Source organism: Erigeron canadensis, chromosome 1, assembly GCF_010389155.1.
Source record: "Erigeron canadensis isolate Cc75 chromosome 1, C_canadensis_v1, whole genome shotgun sequence".
NCBI lineage: Eukaryota > Viridiplantae > Streptophyta > Magnoliopsida > Asterales > Asteraceae > Erigeron > Erigeron canadensis.
In genome coordinates this window covers 40662812-40686149 of record NC_057761.1, presented here as the reverse complement: position 1 = coordinate 40686149, position 23338 = coordinate 40662812, and the positions used below count along the sequence as shown (strand labels likewise).

Below are 23338 nucleotides of genomic sequence, written 5' to 3'. Positions count from 1 at the left end.
TATATATAGTCCATAATTTTCAAACAATATATTTTTTTTTTGTTCAAAAATCTTTAAAAATGTAAAGGGGCATACCAAATCACTATCGATCAATATTCCTAATAAACTAACCTTCAAAACCTTAGTGGCCTTCCAAAAATCTTTTATACTCGTATTATTAATAAACTAGTGTTAATATGATATACAAATGGACTATATATAATACAATGTTACACCTTAATTAAACCGCAGCCTTTAATGCTTAAGATCAAGATTCTCTTATGTGTTTTAAAAATATTGATCACCCCACTTGCTGACATAGATATGATCATTGCATGGCATTTTAGCATGATATATGACGAAATACACACATGCACTTGCTACTTTTGGAAAAAAACTTTGTCTTTTGATTGATCCTCGTGATTAATCAAGAGTTAAGCCACTAATTAGTAAAGCATATCATCTACACCTCATCCTGTGTACTTGAAACTATTTGATTATAAGGTTATGGAAAATGACATCTAAAAGTCATCATAGCCAAAAAGCAGGGTTGGTCTAATTAGGGGATAATGCGCGCATGAACTAATTAATGTTTGATTAATCTTTGTATATAAAGTTTATATATATACAACATGCAAGTTGGAAATGATTAATTTTGGTTATTGGTATAAATTTTTTATATTTTATTATTATTATTATTATTATTATTATTATTATTATTATTATTATTATTATTATTATTATTATTATTATTATTATTATTATTATTATTATTATTATTATTTTTAGAGTAAATTACACTTTTCGTCCCTAAAGTTGGCACGTTATTCACTTTTGATCCCTAAACTTTAAAAATTACAATTTTGACCCTAAAGTTGATCAATTTTTTCAATAATCGTCCTTTGGCCTTACGGCGTTAAAAAATAGCCGTTAACGTACGCACGTGCTAGACACGTGAGGGCAATAATGTCATTTCACCTTACACCAAGGGACGAAAAGTGAAAAAATAGTTACTTGAGTGACGAAAAGTGAAAAAATAACTACTTGAGGGACGAAAAATGAAAATCATACAAATAAAATTATTCTTCCATTATTTCTTTTCCGATCATCTTCTCCGATCATTTTTACCGATGGAATTTTCCGACTTTGAATCCAAACTATACCACAAACAAAATCATTTACTCAAATTCATGACATTCAAAACACAACCAATAAAACAAATTATAGTTCAAACATGTCAGTCATCTTTTTTTTTTCTTTTCTAAATTTTGATTTTAATTGAAAGAAAGACGGTGGATGGTAGTGATTCTAGGTGGCGGCGGTTGGTTGGTGGTGAATGTAGACGGCGGTGGTTGGAGGTGACTGTAGATGGCGGTGTTTGGTGGTAATTGTAAGCGGTGGTGGCTGGTGGTGATTGTAGACGGTGGTGGCTGATGTTGATTGTAGTGGCGGTGGCTGGTGGTAATTATAGGCGGCGGTGGCTGTGGGTGGCAATTGCTTGTGGTGGTTATAGACGGCGGTGGCTGGTAGCAAGGCTGTTGTTGGTGGTTATTAGGTGGTGGTGATTGGAGAGGCTTGGGGGTAAAGGGAAAATAAATGTCTAGTTGGAAAATTTCATCGGAAAAGATGATTGGAAAAGAAAGAATGCAAGAATAAATTTATTTGTATGATTTTCATTTTTTGTCCCTCAAGTAGCTATTTTTTCACTTTTCGTCCTTCAAGTAGCTATTTTTTCACTTTTCGTCCTTCAAGTAGCTATTTTTTCAATTTTCGTCCCTCGGTGTAAGGTGAAATGATATTAGTGCCCTCACGTGTCTAGCATGTGCGTACGTTAACGACCATTTTTTAACGTCGTAAGGCTAAAGGACGATTATTGAAAAAATTGGCCAACTTTAGGGTCAAAATTTTTAAAGGTTAAAGATCAAAAGTGAAAAACGTGCCAACTTCAGGGACGAAAAGTGTAATTTACTTTTTTTTTTTTTTTTTATCAATGTTGATCATATATTTGAAACTTTTTTAGTAGGGAATTCAGAAAATGAATTACTATACAAATAAAACTTAGTGAACTACAATATAAATTTTTGTATTATAAATTACATCAGTACTTAAAACAAATTACTTATTGAAAAGTTACTGTATTAGGTAAAATAATATGTTAACTTAAAATCTTTGATTTTTGAATGTTAATTAAATAGTTTGGTGATCATATTATAAGTAAGTGAATACTTTGTTAAACAAATATGTGATACTCGTACTATACTACAATTTTAATAGTTAAAGGTAAGAATACCTAATCACCCAAGTTCGATGATCTTAAGTAAGATGTACTTTGGTCCAAATCGGTATCCATATTTGTAAAGACTAGTAGTAATTAGTTGCCACTCTTTCACATGATCACATCTCATTCTCAAAACTACAAACGCAAAGAACAAGTCTGTACATACCATATATGTATCCTATATGAGGGTCAAAACAAACTCTTTAATTGGAGTAGGGAGAAAGAACTCAAAAACATGCCATACTGATAGAAAGGCAGGATCTATCATCTGGTTTTCAATTCCAACTCCAAAAAAATCACTCATTTCCGAGACTTAATCAGATAGCCATGCCATAATCAAAGTTCACGTCTCAGCTCCAGCTTCTCTTTGGCCTGAAATTTTTTTCGGAAGAATTTAGACCTGATCTCTCCATCCAATTTTTGAATAATTAAATGCTCTTTAAAAAGTGGGGTTTGTAAAAATACTTCTGGTTCTTTTGTTGTGACCGCCAAACATACGCCAACGCTCCAAACAAACAGCTAGCCACTGCAATCGCCATTGCAGCGCCAACTGGCACCACAAGTGCACTACTTGGCGCAACCAAATCTTCTGAACCCATGTTGCTTTTTTGATCAACATTGCTTTTGATCTCCGTATCTTTATCCTTGTAGCGGGACACGAGCATGTTCCCATAATAACTGATTAAAAACTTGAACACCTCATTATAATCCCAAACGATAACATTAGTTTCCGTTTGATTTTTGGTGGTAGCATAACAAGAAGGACAGAGCAGTTTTGGAGGCCATATCACTTTTGGAAATTTGGGATCACCGGTTCCAAGAGATGCTTCAGTCTTCATTAGTCTCTCATTGACTTTGTTGTGCGTGGTCCATAGCCAGAGGGCAAAGTCACGCGTAGTGTTGAATGGAGAAGAAACACTGCAGCAGCAAATGATTTTGGTGTAAGAAGATGAATACATAAAAGAATTAATAAGGATCTGCACATATTTTATGATGCCTGACATTAAAAGAAACCAACTTCTCTTTAAATAAGAAAAAACCATTAAGATTTCATTTAGTGAGATTTAAGAAATCTTTTTCGAACTTTTTTCTATATTTAACATAATCCACCAGGTTATGGTTTACAACAGATGACTTGGCATGCTAAGTGTTAGCCAATATAGAACCTGGTGACTTTTAGGCTGATGTGGTTTAACATATCAACCTGAAAATGGCAAAGAACGGTCATTGTTTCAAATCAAAGTTACCAAACAGAAATCAGAACACATGTTGCTTACTTTCTTTAAATTCGTACAATTTTAAAAGGAATGTTATTTTTACGCAACAAAGTTGTGTTTTTTGTACAACAAAGTCCTTTTTCTGTGTGGTTTTACCATGCGTTATTTGATAATCATACTTGTGTACAAATTAAAACTGTGGTCTCCTATTTTGTATTAGTATTAATAGACATCAAATGTTTGATAATATGAACTAGGAAATAAAAAATGATACAAGAGGGCTAATTACTAGTTTCCGTTACCTCATGCACATGTCATAGAAATGTTGACGACACTCTTCACAGATGAAAAAGTTGTGGATAAAATCACACGCAGCTGTAAATGCGTGCCAGCTCTCTCCATCATCCACTCTTACCGAGAGTGAATGTAATAGAACCCATAACCCGCAACTGCAAACTCACAAACTATTGTTAACATCCTTTTCCAAACAATTTCAAGCAAACCAAAATAAATAACGCCAAAAGTATTATAGATGGTCTACCTGAATCCCCTAGTATTGTTCTTGCTGCCATGACAAAACATCTACATTTCAAGACCAGGAACAATAACTTAGAACATATCTTAGTACATCATACCCTATTACATTATTATTTTAACTACACAACTTTATACACTTTATTATCATTTTACCCAATATCCACGAGGAACTTGTGTTCCACAAATCGGATAGGTATGCAGAGCACCAAGTCCAGTGCTATTAGTTGGTTCATCTTTGTCCATTGACAACACTTTTGAAGGGTACAATTCATCAAAATTCACAAGTATTTCAGCACTTCCCTTTCGGCACCTGACATGATATATTCAGTTGCAACAATAAAACAACAGTAGCAACTTTAAAGAACAAACCCGAATGAGGAAACGTAGGGTACCAACCTCCTGGAAGGGTGATAAGCCACCATAACTTGCAAGAACCTTATGAATGTGGCCCGAGTATCCAAAGTTATCATCTATCGAATGGTTGTATGTAAAACTTTAAAAATTAATTGCAGATGAGAAATTCAACAAACATAATTAGTAAAAGACTAAAAGATGGTAACCTTGTGTTGCAGAATGATGTCAAATGCAACACTTGTGGCTTCTTCAACGTCATATATAGCACGTGCAATCTAATCCAATTTCAAGAGTTAGTCACTAGCCGGCCAAGCTTTATGTTTTAAGAACTGGCATTCATGAATGTTAACCTGTCCAGTGTCCGAGACATTTGACTGAAGAAGCTTATCGTTTTCAAATTTCACATCTTCAAAACCGTACGAGCTAAAGAGAAAAACAAAACATGTAGTCACATAACATGGATACAACCAACACTCAATTATAAATAAAAGTTCTTAATTCCCTTCAATTCATACAGTATTACCTTTCCAATTTTGTATTAATCCATGCCAACAAGTGTTCAGCAGTTCTCGAATCTTCGATAGGATAGATTTCGCTTTTTTCTTTCTTTCCATTCCAATGACCACCAACGAACTTAGAAGGTGGGCCCCATAAGAGCATCGGGTAATGAGATATAGAGAACTTAATACAAAGCTTAGTATTTATCTGTGCTGGCAAACATGTAGCAAGAGTAGTAAGTTGATCACTTGCTAAGACATAATATATAACAACCACAATGAAAGATGAAATCTAGGTACCTTATTGGCACAGTGAACTCTTGTCATTAATAAAACTCCAGGATGAACCGCATCGGCTCCATTAAAAAGTTTTGCGACTTTTTCATAGTGCGGCTGCATGCAAGGTTAAAGTTATCATGACAAGAAATACAATAGGCATATATCAACCTTTTGATGACATTTACATAATTCAAATAGGCAAACCTTAAAATTATTGCACGCCGGGCACCTGCCAAAATAATAATAATTGTAACTAATTGCAAAAAAAAATAAAAATGGTTGCTTAACAAGGCTTTCATAATTATTTTTTCAATTATATGAAAAAATAATAATGTATGTATGTATGTAATGTGTTACCAGTGAGCGTAGAACTCAACAATAACATAAGAAGCGGGTGTTTCTTTAAGAACAGAATCGAAATTAGTGGCGTTTAAATCAATAACAAAATTCGACGATTTGTCCCTGCTCCCCCGGCGGTGGTTTATCGCACGAAGTATCTGACGATTCAATTCTACCGTGGGTAAAGCTGATGATGAAAGAATTAACAGCGCCGTAAATAGTAATAATAATTTTAGCAATAGGTTAAACATTGAATGAAATGAGGGGATGGATATACAATCACCGGCTGATGTGCATATTATGAATTTTGATTTTTATGATTTGGGTTTTTTTGATCAATTCTCCTTTTAGGAAATAGGTAAAAGTAATTATTATAAATGAATTTCTACCATTAACTGATTTGCTGAATGAAACTAGCAATTAATGTAAAAAAAGAAAAATAAAGTGGTACCCGAACTGTTCGGGCCGAACACTAGTTAACAAACAAATCTTATGCAGTTAAGCATGTGGGTTAGTGGTAGCCAATTACATTAAATCCTTTAAGAATAGTTTTTTTGTATTTTTTAGATGTTATTTAAGTAATGTGGAACCTAAAAAATCTTGCGATCCGATACCTCGGCCATTGTAATGATAGTTAGCAAATTGTTTGATAATTTAATACTAGTATAATTCTTAGGTTTCTAGCTAATTATAAGATGGAAGAAGATGATAAGGAAGTTTAAGGCATTATCGTATAAAAGTTATGTTGGTTAAGATTTTAGGTAGGTCACGGTGTGTTTAGGCTAGAATCCAAACCATAACTAATTTTTAGTTAATTAAAGGTAAACAGTAAAAATCGACTAACTTGCTCTATAACCGGTCGGTCAAATTTGTGTTGGGCTTGACCAATGGGTCAATTTAACATTTTCACTTTTAATGTCAATCAGAGTTGTTACGCGGGCCTACACAACTTTGGACTTTAACTAAAATATTTGTTTGAGCCCAACATAAGTTGCCTTCATCGGCCCAGTAGTCATCAACATTTCCGTTTTTTTTTTTTGTTTTGTTGAATGTCTATGTAAGTAAGTGGTTGGAGCTCATACTTCTGGAAACAGAGGTCATGGGTTCGATCCTCATGCCCAGTAAGGCTGGAGGTCCTTTTCTACCTATGGTAGAACTGGAAGCAGTCTCTCTATCTTTGGTAGGGGTAAGGCTGTCTACATATCAACCTCCCCCATACACCGTCGAAGACGGTATTGGGACCCAAAACCCGTGGAAGACGGCATTGGGAGTTACTTTATTTTTTGAATGTCTATGTATTTCAAGAACCGTGTTACTTCAGTGTTTCCCTTACCATGCTACTTATATTATCATAATATTGAAGCCTGATGTAAAACAATTTCATCATGTTGAAACACTTATAACCTCGCCACGGAACACGGAAGCATGGAAAACGCATAAAAAAATCATATAAACTTTAGAATGGGTATGTATTCGAACCATAATCATTTCACTAAAGAATCACATATTCAGAAAAATATGAATTCTAGGCAGAACTTTTAACGCTGATTACAGTTACACACTCGATATTCTAGCTAGTTATGAACACTATTGAGCAATAATATATACTTTGATCAAACACAGATATGATCATACATTATTCATACTGGCGTATATGTGCATGTATATATGGGAATATGCTTGAAAATAATTCAGGTGAAAAAATCATGAAAGGATGCATTATTTTTGTTTTTGTATAAATGATCATATGTACGTGTAGTCATTTTTTGATCATAGATGGCGTAGTGGGTTTGGAAAACCAATTACCATATATAGTGATATCAATATTCAAATCAAACACCCCTGTAGTCTTTAAATGGGCTTGCCTTTGGTCTTTTTGCCTTGAGCTGGGATGCTTTGTTCATTCCTAAAGAAATTATCAGGATCAACAGCAGTTTTTACCTTCACTAATCTCTCAAAGTTTCCCTTAAAATACTTCTCTCCGTAAACCTTCCCAGAGTTAAATCCGTCGCCAGAATTTACACCGATATCTAGATCCCTATAAGCCAAGAATGCACTTCTTGGATTCTTGGATACATAGGTAGTCATGAACTCATACATAGCCTTCCCTTGGCTTAAATAACTCTCAGTTACTTTTGGATCTTTTTCCTCCCAATTCAACGAATATTGCATCTTAAACAAATTCCCTGCACGATGAGGAAATGGAGTTGCATTTGCGGGAACTTCACTCATCTTCCCACCATATGAGTTGAATACAAGCCCAACTTTATCGAGTTCCATCAATTTATTGAACATAGCAGTCAAACCTTGTTTAGGTATCGCTGTTTGGACATAATCAGACTTTCGTTTCAAGAGCTTAATGACGCTACTATGGGGATCAAGAAGGAACTCTGGCTTCGTTTTATTGTAATCTTGGTTGGCCCAGTATAGTGTGGATTGAATCCAACTAACTTCCATACAATCTTCTTTTTTTAAACCCAACTCGGGAAGTGTTTTGCTCATTAGTCCTAGTAACCTTGCGGAATCACCAAGGAAAAGGGCCATAAATGTTGTCCTGACTGTTTTTTTATTATTTTGAGAAATGGGTTGCAACAGAACTCTTATGAATAAATCAGGGTCGATTGTAGGCATTACTGACTGCCATTTAACAAGTGTGTCTATCGCATTTTGGTCCATTGTTTTCTCTACCCGAAAAACAGTAGTGACTTTTGGTACTGGAACTAGTTTCACGGTGAAGGATATTATGACACCAAAACTACTACCACCACCACCACGAATGGCCCAAAAAAGATCTTCACCCATTGTTTTTCGTTCGAGAAGTGTACCATTAACATTGACAATTTTGGCATCTATTACGTGATCAACTGTTAAACCATATTTTCGGATCATGTTGCCATAACCACCTGCGCTTATATGTCCACCAGCACCGACTGTCGGACATGCTCCAGCGGGGAACCCATGCACCTTGCTCTTTTCCCAAATTCGGTAATATAGCTCACCTAACTGAGCTCCAACCTGGACAACAGCAGTTTCAGCGGCGACATTAACTTCAACTTTGTGCAAATTGAACATGTCGAGCATGACAAATGTTTTTTCGGATGAGGAGTAGGAGACTGCTTCATAATCATGTCCACCGCTACGAATCTTTATTTGGATACCGAGTTGCTTGGCACATACAACTGTCACTTGCACGTGGGTTTCTTTGGTTGGAGTCACAATGATGACGGGTTTGGGTGTTGAGGGGGCGTTGTAACGAAGGTTTCTTATGCGATCTTGTAGTATTTTAGTGTATGCAGACGAGTTGGTGGTCGAACTATAAACAATGGAGGAAAATGAGGGGTCGGGTTGGGGTGATTTTGTTGGGAGACATTCTAGGAAGGATTTATAGATCGCATTAGGATCTGACGATCCTGGTCCCTTGGGAGGGACAAAGGGTCCAGGAGGCCCTGGTTTCTTTGGAGTCGAGGGTACAGGTCCTGCTGGACTCTTCCGAGTAGGAGGCCCGGCCCCATTTGTATTAGAAAAACAAGCACAAATGAATAGAACTAGTGATAAAAACGTAATGGAAGATATAAAAGACATGATGATAATGTCTTAGAAGAAAATGATGGCTATAACGCATTTACGTAGCAGCTAAAATATATATAGTCGCCACTGGTGAGTATATTTGAAGAAAGGTCACGGGTAAAATTGTCATCTTACCACTTCACCACATTCTTTCTTAATTTCTTATACGGAGTATTTCCTAAGCCAAAATCACAACTCATTTTATTTTTTATTTATATATATTTATTTCCATGTACTTTTATTGATTTTATTGTTCATTAACAATCTTACTAAACTCGGTACATTTCATTCGTAATTTTACGTATACATGCATCTTGACGTACAGTTGACACTAACAGAAGAAATCACATTTTTGCGTTTATAATTTATTTATAGCACTAATAATAATCTGTATGAATTATATGTGTTTTTCACTTTTTGTTTTCATATATAAAGACAATTTCCTGCTCATCAATTTACGTCCACAGAAACAATAAAGTGCCTAAAAAAGACCTGGTTGCTTGTTGCTATTTGATGAGCTGATTGATTGATTTACTGGTCATCAAAAAAGGTTTGGTAAAACGTTTGGTAAATATTAGTGCTGGTTATTTGCATTACCCTCCATTTTTTAATAATTTAGGTATAAGGTTTAGATGTCAATTTTATATAAGTGAGATCTTTAGTAGAACCACTGCTGCTAATTTCATTCGCACTTGTCAAGCATCATAAATCTAATAAAAAGCGGGGATTAGTATTTCAGATAGCAAACAACTTAACACGAATTATCATAATGTGTATCAAATTTTAATCATGTACATTATATGTTGAATTTAAACTAAATATAGGTGTATATTATAAAGTTTAAGGGTGTATTATGTATAAGTGTCAAAGTTAGGAAGTTAAATAACCGTTTAGTGAAACGGTATGTCGATAGGGTGTGTCTATTGGGTTGTGTCGGTCCATATCTATATATATGGACAGCCGTACAAAACAAACCTTGTAATCATACTTGCATATTCATAATCAAAGTATACAGTGTGTGTATATTATTGTCGATTGTGTATTTGCTCATAGATTACCAACAGTGGTATCAGAGCGGTTATCGATTCGGGGAAAGAGAAAATCTATCAGAAGATCACCGTTTTGATCCTTGTATTGAAACAGAGACAGAAGCGGTTATCGATCGGAAGGCGAGACACAGAGCGTTTTTCAGGTTGTTCTTTCGATTTTAAAGAACACAAAAACAGAGTGTTGCGATTTGGTTGAAGAGATCGATTAGGCTGTCTGTAATTGGAAACAAATCAAGGGTTTCGATTTGATTGCTTTATTGTTGTTGCGTTGCAAAGTCAGAGAACAGGGGGAAGAAGACGACAACAGATACGTGCCCTTTTCCTTTACTTTTGTGTTTGGAATTGCAATAATATAGGAAGTAAACACTTTGAATTTTTTATTCAAGAAGAAAAGTCGAAACTTTTAACAATTTGGTTTTTCTTTTCTTTGGCAAAGATTTTTATCATGTGATAAAAATACTAAAAGATAAAAAAAAATTAGTTAAAAACATTAATAAGTAAAAGGAATCAAATTGTTGTATAGTTTTTCTGTCAAGTGGGTATATTTTAGAAAAATGAAAAATACAAGAAAAGGGAAAATTTGATTCTTAGACAAAGACGGTTACTAAGATCATTAGCGGATTAGCGGGATTGATAATCAATAGCGGGGTAGCGGGTTTTGATTATCAACAACGGAAAATTGCGGGGATCGATCTAGATCAACAGCAGGGAAGCGGGTTTGATTGTCAAGAGCAGAGAAGCGGACATAGTTGTCATTAGCAAAAGGCGAAAGTGACAATTATTTGCGAGGCGGATTTGACTTTCAACAGCGAGGCGGATTTGACTTTCAACAGCGAGGCAGGTTTGATCAAACACCAAGAAATCAAAGAAACTAGGAAAGAAAAATAAGAAAATGGTGGGTGACGGATCCAAGAAAAACAACAACGAACTTATGTAGGACAGTGGAACATCAATGGCTCTCCAATGCCCGATTCTCAATTCAACGAATTACACTATTTGGGCAGTAAAAATTAAAGCAATTTTTAATGTCCATGGACTATGGGAAGCAGTTGAACCAACCGAGGGCGCTAAAGTTGATGAAAAGAAGAACAACATGGCAATTGCAATGTTATACCAAGCAATTCCATAAAATATGGTTTTGCAAATTACAAGCCTTACTTCGGCAAAAGATATTTGGGAAGCATTAAAGGTTCGACACGTAGGAACTGAAAGGGTTAAGGAAGCACGTGTTTAGACAATCGAGTCAGACTTTGAATCTTTAAGGATGGGTGCAAATGAACCACTCGATGTCTATGCGGGAAAGATTAGTGAGATTGTTTCACAAGCGAGCAGTCTAGGGCATACTTTGGATGAAAAGAGACAAATTCGCAAACTTCCAAGTTCGGTGCCAGAAAGGTTTATTCAAATAGTGACGGCAATTGAACAATTTGCAGATTTGGATAAAATGATCTTCCAAGAAGCGGTGGGGAGACTAAAGGCTTTCAAAGAACGTACAAAGAGGCAAATTAAGGAGGAAGACATGGCTAGTAAACTTCTATGTATGAAGGAAGACGTTAAGGAGAAGGGCAAACACCATAAGTGTGAGCATTGCGATTGTGGAAACTCAAATTAGAAAGACTTTAGACGTGGTCGAGGATGAGGCCGGTGGTCCGGGAGAAGTAAAGGCGATGGTCGAGCACAACGGGACAAGAGCAACATAAGGTGTTTCAAATGCAATGAACTTGGGCATTTCAGCAATGAATGTTCAAAGTGGGAAAAGGAGCATGAGGCAAATTTGATCCAAGAGGATGACGAACCAACACTGCTGTGATGGAAAGTTGAATCAAGAAAGGATGAAGACCTCACTTAAACTATATTTAGCTTAAGGGGGAGTGTTGAAGTTAAACTAAATATAGGTGTATATTATAAAGTTTAAGGGTGTATTATGTATAAGTGTCAAAGTTAGGAAGTTAAATAATCAATTAGTGAAACGGTATGTCGATAGGGTGTGTCTATTGGGTTGTGTCGGTCCATATCTATATATATGGACAACCGTACAAAACAAACCTTGTAATCATACTTGCATATTCATAATCAAAGTATACATTGTGTGTATATTATTGTCGATTGTGTATTTGCTCGTGGATTACCAACATTATATGTAATGAACTCTCAAATCTTGTGCATTGTATGTATCGACCAACCAATAAAAAGTTACAAATAGTAGCATATATGGTTGTCACATATACGCAGGTATATACAATAAACAAGATTTGAAATTTTATTACATATAATGCATATAATTGAAATTCAATACATACTATGACAATTCATATAAAGTTGCTTACATTTTAATGCACACTAATCCCAGAGCTAAACAGTTTCTTCATATCACTCGTATATAACAAAAAACTAGCAAATATTATTTGAATGATAATTAAAAGTACCTTCATTCTACTAGTTAACCCTTTTAACTAGCAATAGCATTTGTTTTAAAGTCTCTAAAGATATATGCGTATAAACAAGTCCATGGTCCTTATAACATGACGTACTTATAATATACTTATTTTCAACCCTTAGGGGAAGAGGGAGCTCGTGGGGCTTGGCCAGTGCTCGGCGCCGAGTTACCGGACCCAGTAACACGTACCGCCGCAAGGGTTCGGTGAAGTGGATATATCGGTGATTGATATTCAGGGAAGAATGCCGAGGTGAGAGAAAGAGGAGGATACATGAAGGGGGGCCCATTGGCGGCTATTAATCCAACTGCTGACACTTGTTGAATGAAGTTGCAGCAAATGCAACTTCATTTCCTTAATTAGTTGGGAACTTCCAACTCAACGCGCATTGGGTTAAAAATTGAGTGCATCGTCAATTGGAATTATGATGATCAAAAACTAGAGAAAACTACATGTTCAAGATAGGAGGTTTATATATAAATTCATGTCAATTTATGTATATAGAATTTGGAATTTGATACAGGAGTTACACATCCGGACTATAGCTAGAACACTGTCACGTTTAAACCAGAACTCCAACATTGTCCGAGCGTATTATACCTCCTGTCAGGTGTTAAACTTTGCATTTTAAGAAAAATACAGTAGACATGAGAACATGATAGCATACGAATTACGATAAGTGACTTGTGAAAAGTTTTATAAAAAAATCAATAGATTTTTGGTTGTCTTATACTCTTAACCTTAATTAATTACCTTATGGATTTATAACTAGAATTCAGATGACAGAAAACGCCGTCGACTACATATTTATTACTACATTTTTGGTAGTTTTACACATCGTCCATCACAGTCTAATAAGACTAACTCTCCAAAAGATCATGGTTCGTTTTGTTCCATTATTTAATTACGAGAGTAAGTACCCGTGCGTTGCGACAGTAAGATGGTAGGGTGATAGGTCATAGGTTATCATATGTCATAGGTTGTGATATGTCATAGGGTGTGATAGCCACATGCCTTAGCCATACGGGCTCCACCCTTGGATTTAAAAATTCATCGAAAGGTATATCGAATGACATCTCTAATGAAAGAGCATGAAATTTTGAGAACACCCATATAATTTATCAATTTACGGTTTTTGAGATAAAAGATTTTGAATGAATTAGAGAAATTTATGGAGGAGAGAGAAAAATGAGTGGTTGAGATTTTAAGAAGAGAAAAAAATGAGTGGTTGAGATTTATTCTAAAGGTATTATGAATAAATGATAGGAGGTTTTGGGTTTTCACTTGTGTCAAGTTAAAAAAATGAAAGGAATATATGTTTTATAATGTAGTAGAGATATATAGGATTGTCCGAGATGCCAGGGTGGATTTGATTAATGAGAATTCGGAGGTGAACTCTAGCAACTCTCAGTGTGCACTTCCTTTGAGCCAGTACCGTTAAGTAGATTCATATCCCCTATAAAATGTTCGAAATTCATACGTACTACTTTTTCTTATTTTGTTATAGCATTAAAAATCTTAAATGGAAAACTATGATGCCATAATCCACTAATAAATCTTGTAGTTGAGTTCTATACAAAAAAAAAAAAAAACTTTTATTTGAGATAAGATAGTAAGTCAACTATGAAAAGAGTACTATTTGCCGAATGAAAGTAGACCCACTTATTTGAGCCAATAGTGGGGGGTCGCCGGCACACCCAAGCTCAGTGCGCACCGTGTGGCGCCATTTGAACCCATTGACCGAGTTTAACTTGGATAGCTATTTGAACTTTAGCTTAACCATTTTGTCACGTTGTATATATTTGTATCCTTATTTCTTAACTTATGTTAGCATAGATATTAAAAGAAAACAAAGCTAGTTTTTCTTCTCTTTTCTTAAAATTGATACCATGTACAAACAAAAACAATATATATATAACTATTACACTATATCATAGAGATATTGTTTCAGCTACTAACTACCATAAATAACATGGCCATCACCTTTCTTTTATAGTACTCGTGTAATGAGCAAAGAAATCATGCGTTCATATACTCTCGTTACACTTGCATTGTTCCTAAATTTGTTTTTATTTTTGTGTGAAGCTAATTCTAATCCAAATTCAATCTATGAATCTTTCCTCAAATGCCTTCCGGCACTGTCACCTCAACATGACCGAAACTTTTCTCCAATTGTGTATAGTCCCACTGCTAACTCGTCCGCCTACACCACCGTCCTACAAGCTTACATAAAAAACCGTCGTTTAAACACCACCTCCACCCCTAAACCCGCAATAATCATTACCCCAACCAAGGCATCCCATGTTCAAGCAACCGTTCTCTGTGCTAAGAAACTTAGTGTCCAAATAAAAATTCGTAGCGGTGGGCATGATTATGAAGGAATCTCGTATCTTTCATCCGAAAAGAAGTTCATTGTGCTTGACATGTTTCATTTCCAAAAGGTTGATGTTAACATCGCCAATGAAACCGCTTTTGTCCAAGCTGGAGCTCAGTTGGGTGAATTATATTACCGAATTTGGGAGAAGAGCAACGTTCATGGGTTTCCAGCCGGAGTGGGTCCCACTGTCGGGGTTGGTGGACATCTAAGCGGTGGTGGTTATGGCACCATGCTTAGAAAATACGGGTTATCAGTTGATCACGTAATTGATGCCCAAATTGTTGACGTGAAAGGCAATATCTTAGATAGGAAGTCAATGGGCGAGGATCTTTTTTGGGCTATACGCGGGGGAGGTGGTGCTAGTTTTGGTGTTATATTATCCTACACAGTAAAACTAGTCCCGGTTCCTAAAGTTAATACTATTTTTCGGGTAATGAAAACCATGGATGAAAATGCATTAGAGCTTGTGTATAAATGGCAATCGGTTGTTCCTGCAATCGACAATGATTTGTTTATCCGAGTTCTATTACAACCAATGACCTTGAACAACACAAAGACTGTCCGGGCCTCATTTATAGCACATTTCCTAGGTGATTCCCGAAGATTAGTTACTTTAATGAACAAAAGCTTCCCGGAATTAGGTTTAAGAAAAGAAGATTGCATTGAAGTAAGTTGGATTCAATCCGTGCTTTATTGGGCAAACTTGGATTACAACGCAACTGTCCCCAAGATCCTCCTAGACCGCCACTCTGACAAAGTTAACTTCTTAAAGCGTAAGTCAGACTATGTGCAGACCCCGATATCCAAATCTGGGTTGAAGTCCATATTCGACAAGTTGTCTGAATTGGGTAAAGCTGGTTTTGTTTTTAATCCCTATGGTGGGAGAATGAATGAAGTTGCAGTGGATGCAACTCCATTCCCTCACCGAGCTGGAAACTTGTTCAAGATCCAGTACTCGGTGAACTGGAACGATGATGATCCAAAACTAGAGAAAAATTACACGAATCAAAGTAAGGTTTTGTATAGCTTCATGACAAACTATGTATCGAAGAATCCAAGAGGTTCATTCTTGAACTATAGAGACTTGGATATCGGTGTCATGAAGGGAACCGGCAAGAGTGGTTACAATTCCGGAAAAGTTTACGGGGAGAAGTATTTCATGAGTAACTTTGAGAGATTGGTGAAGGTGAAAACTGTTGTTGATCCTGATAATTTTTTCAGGAATGAACAAAGTATACCTATTCTTCATACAAAATGCAAAGGAAAGTCCACCTAGGAAGATGACGACGAAGTATGCTTAATTTTGTCTGTGGTATTTATTTACTACTAACTAATACTCGTATATATTATTTCATGTTCAAAACTATATTTTATGTACCATATTATTGTTTTAAGTATACAAAAGTTTGATGTGCTCAACATTACGAACTGATGATCTCCTGCAGCTATACGAAAAAACCCACAAAAGTTTTTTCTCATATAGACACCAATAATATTGAAGTAATAGGCAAGAAGTTTGACTGAATCGATCATGTAATCTTTGTTAATGCTCAAATTGGTTCATCTCCTTGGTAAACATTGGGGAAAAACAACTTTAAACCTTGTCTAATAGGTACGTATAGCTCAAACCCAAACGTATACAAAAAAGGATTCCTAAACCTTCACCACAATAAAGTTAGCTTTTCGCGACGAAGGTTTTCGGGAAAGTCGTCCCCAAAAGCCCGCTAAACGACAAAAAATTCATCGCTTTTACTAAAAAGGTCAAAAAAAAGTTTTGGGGACGACAAAGTCGGCACAAATGTTGTGCCAAAACAATTTCGTATTTTCTTTTTGATTTTTTTTTCCTCAAAAAATTTGAAAAACATTTTGTAACGTTTAAGGTCGTCGTAAATGTCGCCCCTAATTATATTTATTTTTCTTTTTCCTTTTTTTCCTTTTCCCTCCAAATAAATAACTTCCCGCCATAGTTTTAGGGACGACATTTGTGACGACTTTGTAGTCCCCAAAACTTTTCTTCCAAAAAAAGATGTTTTCGTTTTTCATTTTAATTTTTTTCATTTCCCACCTAAATGAAAAGTTAACTCCTGCAGCCTTTCATTAAATTTTTGTATTAAATGGCCACTAGAGCTATCTGTTATTATCCTTGACACAGTTTTATATGTCTTCATATACTCCCTCCATATTAAGCGAAAGTCTTTATGCTTGTGCCCTTGACGTCTTTCATGAGCTTTACGACGATCTTTTCGCAAAGATCCTGACCAAAATGGCGAGTGTGCAGCTGCATATTGTATCGGAGAGAAATAAGCAGCTGCACTGTCACCATTTTGGTCAGGATCTTCGAAAATCTCGTGGCGAAGCTCATGAAAGACATTTAGGGCGCATTCAGGTTTTGGCACATCTAAATTAGTAAATCTTGTAACAACTGTTTTGGTTGAAATTTCTTGTAAAATTCATTGTGTTATGGTTTTAACTAAAATCTCCTGAAGGTATTTTAGAATGAATGTTAAAATTCATACTATGATGCCATCCACTAAATTCGTCACAAATGTCGTCCCAAAACAATTTCGTATTTTTATTTTTGATTTTTTTTCCTCTCAAAATTTGAAAAATATTCTGTGACGTTTAAGGTCGTTGCCAATGTCGTCCCCAGATATATTTATTTTTCTTTTTCCTTTTTTTCCTTTCCTCTTCAAAAAAATAATTTCCCGCCATAGTTTTAGGAACGACATTTGTGACGACTTTGTTGTCCCCAAAACTTTTCCTCCAAAAAAAATGTTTTCGTTTTTCATTTTAATTTTTTTCATTTCCCACCTAAATGAAAAGTTACCGCCTACAGCCCTTACTTCATTAAATTTTTGTATTAAATGGCCACTAGAGCCAACTGTTATTATCCTTGATCGACACAGTTTTATATGTCTTTATATAATCCCTCCATATTAAGCGAAAGTCTTTATGCTTGTGCCCTTAACGTCTTTCATGAGCTTTACGACGATCTTTTCGCGAAGATTCTGACCAAAATGGCGAGTGTGCCACTGCATATTGTATCGGAGAGAAATAAGCAACTGCATTGTCACCATTTTGGTCAGGATCTTCGAAAATCTCATGGCGAAGCTCATGAAAGACATTTAGGGCGCATTCAGGTTTTGGCACATCTAAATTAGTAAATCTTGTAACAACTGTTTTGGTTGAAATTCTTTGTAAAATTCATTGTGCTTTGGTTTTAACTAAAATCTCCCGAAGGTATTTTAGAATGAATGTTAAAATTCATACTATGATGCCATCTACTAAATTCGTCTCAAATGTTGTCCCAAAACAAATTCGTATTTTTATTTTTGATTTTTTTTTCCTCTCAAAATTTGAAAAATATTCTGTGACGTTTAAGGTCGTCGCAAATGTCGCCCCCAATTATATTTATTTTTCTTTTTTCTTTTTATAGTTTCAAAAAAGGTATGTAATGAGTTTTTCACCCAACTTAGGTGCCTAACAGCCTCATATTCCCTTCCCTCATATATATATTGATCATAACAGGGCAAGTATGTGTATAAATATATAACTTGTGCATTTTGGCCTAATGAGTCAAGTAGTGTATATAACTTGTGTATTTGGGCCTGTTATGCCCAATACGTTCATCAATTGCATCATGTGGTGTGATAAGGCCTTTAAACTTGTTTGTTATATGATTTGAACTTTTTAGGCCTTTACACTCGTTTGTTATCTCATATGGGCCCATATTGGGCCTTGTGTGTTCGTCATTCGTTTGAATGGGCTTGTCGGTTCTTTAAACCTGTTTGTTATATGATGTGAGCTTATTGCGCCGTTACACTCATTTGTTATCTCATATGGGCCCATATTGGGCCATGTGTGTTCGTCATACGTTTGAATGAGTTTATCGGTTCTTTAAACATGTTTGTTATATAATGTGAGCTTATTGGGCCTTTACACTCGTTTGTTATCTCATACGGGCTCATATCGGGCCATGTGTGTTCTTCATTCGTTTGAATGGGCTTGTCAGTTCTTTAAATATGTAAGTCTGTAAAACATGTTTGTGGTAGATTAATCAAAAATTGTGATACAAATATTACCTCCTTAATTTTAATGATCATACTGTATATGAGTATATCACACTCGTATTACCAGTTTGTGTATTGTGATAAAATAAATAAAATTGATATATTGTATACAGTAATAAAATTTGGGGTGACATAAATAAATATAAACAATGATAAATATTAAATACGAGTAGAATGCATTTTTATCAAAATGTCAACTTCTGGAGAAATGACTAGGTACAAGGCAAACTAAGAAAAATCTAATTAATGGCAAAGTTTATATTCGATTCCTAATTAAGTAGGTATAAAAGTGATTAGCTCTATCTTTGACTTTCTTCGGTATGTGACATAAGTAATAGGCCTCGATCGTAGATGCTTCAAATTGTCTTATGTTTGTGTTACCCACAACATGCGGTCCGTGTTTTTAGCATTTTCATTCACAGCCAACGACCATATATGCAGTCGTGATGTATTCAAGTATTATTCATGATGAGATCGGAAATTTTGATATTGACTAGAATTTTATGGAGTTCCCTTTGGAATTGAGCTATATGATCGACTTGAATCGACCACCTACGTTGTCTACATTTACGGATATATGTGGTCTTTATTGCCATTGAGTTCCCCCAGTTAGCCATATATATTTTAGTCGTTGGCGATTCAAAATCGCATTTTCATGTAGAACGAAGTGAACAATGTATAAAAGAATATTAAATGTATTATTTACATGTATTCCTATAGAATATCTAATTTGTTTAGTTTATTAAAATACTTTCTGGAAATATCTAGATGTCTAATTCTTTGTATTCTAGACTTGTAATCTTCATACTTTGGCAACTATAGTACCTTGTGAGTGACCTCTGTATAAATACAGTTTTTGTCATTCTAAAAAAAAAAAAAGTTAAAGACAATAAATGCGTCATGGGCTAAAAAAAAAAAGAAAAAAAGTGAATATCTATGTATGTTATGTACATAAATTTAAGTATAAAATTTCTCACATACTAATTTTTTGAGATTTATTGTATAATGAATAAATAAATGTCTCATGTATTTTATAAAACTTTTTTTTAAGATGTAAGTAAATTTATACCTAGGTTTACATGACATGCAAAAATTTTTATCCCTCTTAAAAAAATGACAAATCAATTATATTCTTAAATTACCCTAAATAATATTAAATCCCTAAAGATTGAACTAACTTTGGTCGTAAAGATAATAGAGAATGGGTTATAGGTGTGCGGAACTTAATTAAGTCGAAAACTATTAATTTCAAACTAACTATAAACTAAACAGCTAGTTTAGTTTGATTAGATTGCATAGTTTATTCTGTATTGATTCCTAAGTCAGACCTTCCTTCCGAATTCGTAAAGTCAAATAAACATATATATACTCTTTATGATATGGTACGAAGCCGATATTGTGATTAAATTTTGATATAATATAATATAAATCAAAGATTTTGACTCATTCATATAAGTAGATAATAAGACTTTCGCCCTTTCGCGTACGTCCCCCTCCGAAAGTCAGAGTAAAGAGCCGCCAATACTATATTCATCATAGTTGCAACTTTTCTGCAAAAATATAGTATTTAAGAACTTTAATTAGATATGAAGATCAAGTAATATGACTGAAGAAAATGAATATGTAGCATGTTAATTTATTATACAAATAATAACTTATTACATTTAAAAATTATAAGCTCAATATATACTAAGGACACAAGAATACAAACCTATACAAATATATCAAATAATAGATAAATGAGTTATTCAAGTTATTAAAAATTTAAAATTGTTATCTGTTCAACTCATATATCAAACCATTCAAACATTTGGGTTTGATAACCTACATAACCCACTAATACCCAAATAATATTAATAACATGACTCAAATGACCATAACCAATATTTTGAAAATCGGACCGGATGCTGAACCGGTCTTATAATATTTTACTGGTCAGATCGGTTGAATCGGTTAGACCGGAGTTGGACCGGGTTTTTGACTACATATACGTTTATCCGATTAATACAAATATAACTTTAACATAAACATGATATGAGTTCAATAATATTAATTCTAGCATCAATTATCCAAAACAAAAATTAAATTCTAATCAAAAACCATAATCTACATATTTTGACACCAATAACTTAAAGAAAAATGACAGTCCTTTTAATGCTAATTACCCCTTGATATTTTTTACATATCTTGATTTAATAGTTGGAAAGTTTTAAAGCTATTAGTTTAGAAGATTACTCTAATTATCTTCATTACTCTAATTTAAAATGTAAACGGGTTAGAATACTATAATATGCGATTGATTTTCTTATAAAAATATGTTTATTCCTATATATGGTACGTTATATTGTTACTAAAACTTGATTTCAGATTATGTCCATGTATTAAAAAAGAAAAAGCTAAATAAAATTTTAAAAGGATAAAAGATATGGATCATAAAAGTGCAGATACCAAAGTAACCAAACGCATGAAACAACATGTTATATTATCTATAGTTCTGTACCACACTATCACTAATTTACTATCCATTCTTACCTCAATTCATCTATACAAAAAATACACACAACTATACACATTCACAAACACATAGTCACGCACTCACAAACGCACAGTCACTTTAGATTCTTTGTTAATATAGATCGGTTTCGATTTCTTATTACTATTAATATAGACTTATATTTCCGTCCGAATCCTCAACTCCGATTAGAGGTGGAGCGGCGGCGGTGGATGATTGGATGAAAAAGAAAAGAGATTCGGGTGTTTGACCAAGTATTGACCGGTTTCCACCGGTTCAAATGCCGGTCCGATTCAATCCGACCGTCACGGTTCAAACGTTTGCAGCGGTTCAGTTTCACCCTTCCAACCGGAGTTGATTGGACCGGATTTCTCAAAAAAGACGGTTTGATCACGGTCCGATCGGTTAGACCGGACGGTTTGAAAACATTGACCATAACTCGTCCGGGTTGAGCCGGATTATTCGGGTATATGTATTTTTACATATTCGGGTTGAGCCGGACCACATGAACACTATATTCGGTAGTCAAAGAAACAAAATACTACTCCCTATTATACATATTCATGTTGTTGACATTATCTATCCTTGCTACGACTATTTGAATTCTTAATATAATGAATCCATGTATCATAAATTTAATTAATTAATATATTGCATAAGAATATAAAATCTCATGTATCATAAATTTAAAGATTCGTACATAAATACAAATTATTTTAAACATCATAAATGAAAGAGTTATAAGCAAGGTTTGTCACATTTTGCAATGGCAGTCCCTCTCTTGGTTTTTTTTGCAACCGTAGTCCCTAAAGAAAAAAAATGAGTATCCTAGAAAAAAATATCTCAAATATCTGAATTTTAGAAGAAAAAAATATCATAGATATTTTCATATTATTCATATTATTAGATATTGAGACTAACGTTTTGGATACTTTCGGATATTGAAATTATCAATCAATAGTATTATCTATTAGTGATTCAGTAGATATTTATAAATTGTTATCATACACTGTATTTAATTAATTTGTAACATTACTGATCAAAGGACCGGTTAAATGGCATATTAATGTTCCAGTTAATTAATAACATTACCGATTTAATTAAAGACCAGTAGTTAATGACAAAATGTTCGAGTTAATGACCGAGATCATATCGTTGCTTTACAAAATTTGCAATTTCAATTCTTTATGTTAGCCAAATATCGGACTCACAAAAATGACACTCGCTCATCTCATTAATTTAAACTTGTTAACTTTGTGTCTTGACTTAAAAGAGTAGCTAAAGTTTATAGGTGGCTTTAATCGATCTGGATAATTAATAGGTTCCGGTCTATCAAGTTCTCGGATGATAATTCCGTTTTTGGGTATTGTAAGTACAGAGTATAAACTTTTATCATCTTGTCACAAAAGAAAAGAAAAAAAAATGAAAGAAAGAAAGATAGATAACGAATAACGTCATCCATGACTGAGATAAAATAGTCAACGTCCAAAAAAAGTCATAGACAATAGACCACGGTATGACTTGGTTGCTAGTGTTATTTGAGCCAATCATGGGCCGGTAGCCGGCGCACTTTAAGTGCCCGTGGTTCCATTTGAACCCGTTGACCAACTTGGAGTTGGGTAAATATTTGAACTTACTTTTAGCTATTTTGTCACGTTGGATTGCATGCGTAACTTTCATGTCAAACTTTGAAAAGAGACAAAACAAAGTTATATACTACGATTACTATTTTTTTTTTTTTAATGATTTGATAACATGTTTAAACAAAACAATATTCTTATCAATATATAATTAAGTTCTTTTACCAACTAGCTAGTATGTATAAATAACATAGCTAGCTATCACCTT

At 34.5% G+C, this 23338-nt stretch overlaps 3 protein-coding genes across 3 annotated transcripts; 1 reads left to right on the top strand and 2 right to left on the bottom strand.

The window, feature by feature from the left end:
- Positions 1–2607: 2607 nt before the first annotated feature.
- LOC122592393 (sulfhydryl oxidase 2-like) lies at positions 2608–5731 on the bottom strand. Its single transcript, XM_043764610.1, has 12 exons — positions 5499–5731; positions 5346–5370; positions 5163–5255; positions 4889–5070; positions 4716–4788; positions 4572–4640; positions 4408–4481; positions 4165–4321; positions 4016–4056; positions 3777–3923; positions 2723–3175; positions 2608–2629 (listed from the first exon to the last, which is right to left on the bottom strand). The coding sequence occupies exons 1-12, from the start codon at positions 5729–5731 to the stop codon at positions 2608–2610; spliced, it is 1569 nt and encodes a 522-aa protein (XP_043620545.1).
- A 1585-nt stretch (positions 5732–7316) lies between these two features.
- LOC122592382 (berberine bridge enzyme-like 21) lies at positions 7317–9062 on the bottom strand. The gene has a single exon (XM_043764598.1). The coding sequence runs from the start codon at positions 9060–9062 to the stop codon at positions 7332–7334; it is 1731 nt and encodes a 576-aa protein (XP_043620533.1). The 3' UTR covers positions 7317–7331.
- A 5430-nt stretch (positions 9063–14492) lies between these two features.
- Positions 14493–16327, top strand: LOC122584695 (berberine bridge enzyme-like 21). The gene has a single exon (XM_043756742.1). The coding sequence runs from the start codon at positions 14538–14540 to the stop codon at positions 16182–16184; it is 1647 nt and encodes a 548-aa protein (XP_043612677.1). The 5' UTR covers positions 14493–14537; the 3' UTR covers positions 16185–16327.
- The last annotated feature ends 7011 nt before the right edge of the window (positions 16328–23338 follow it).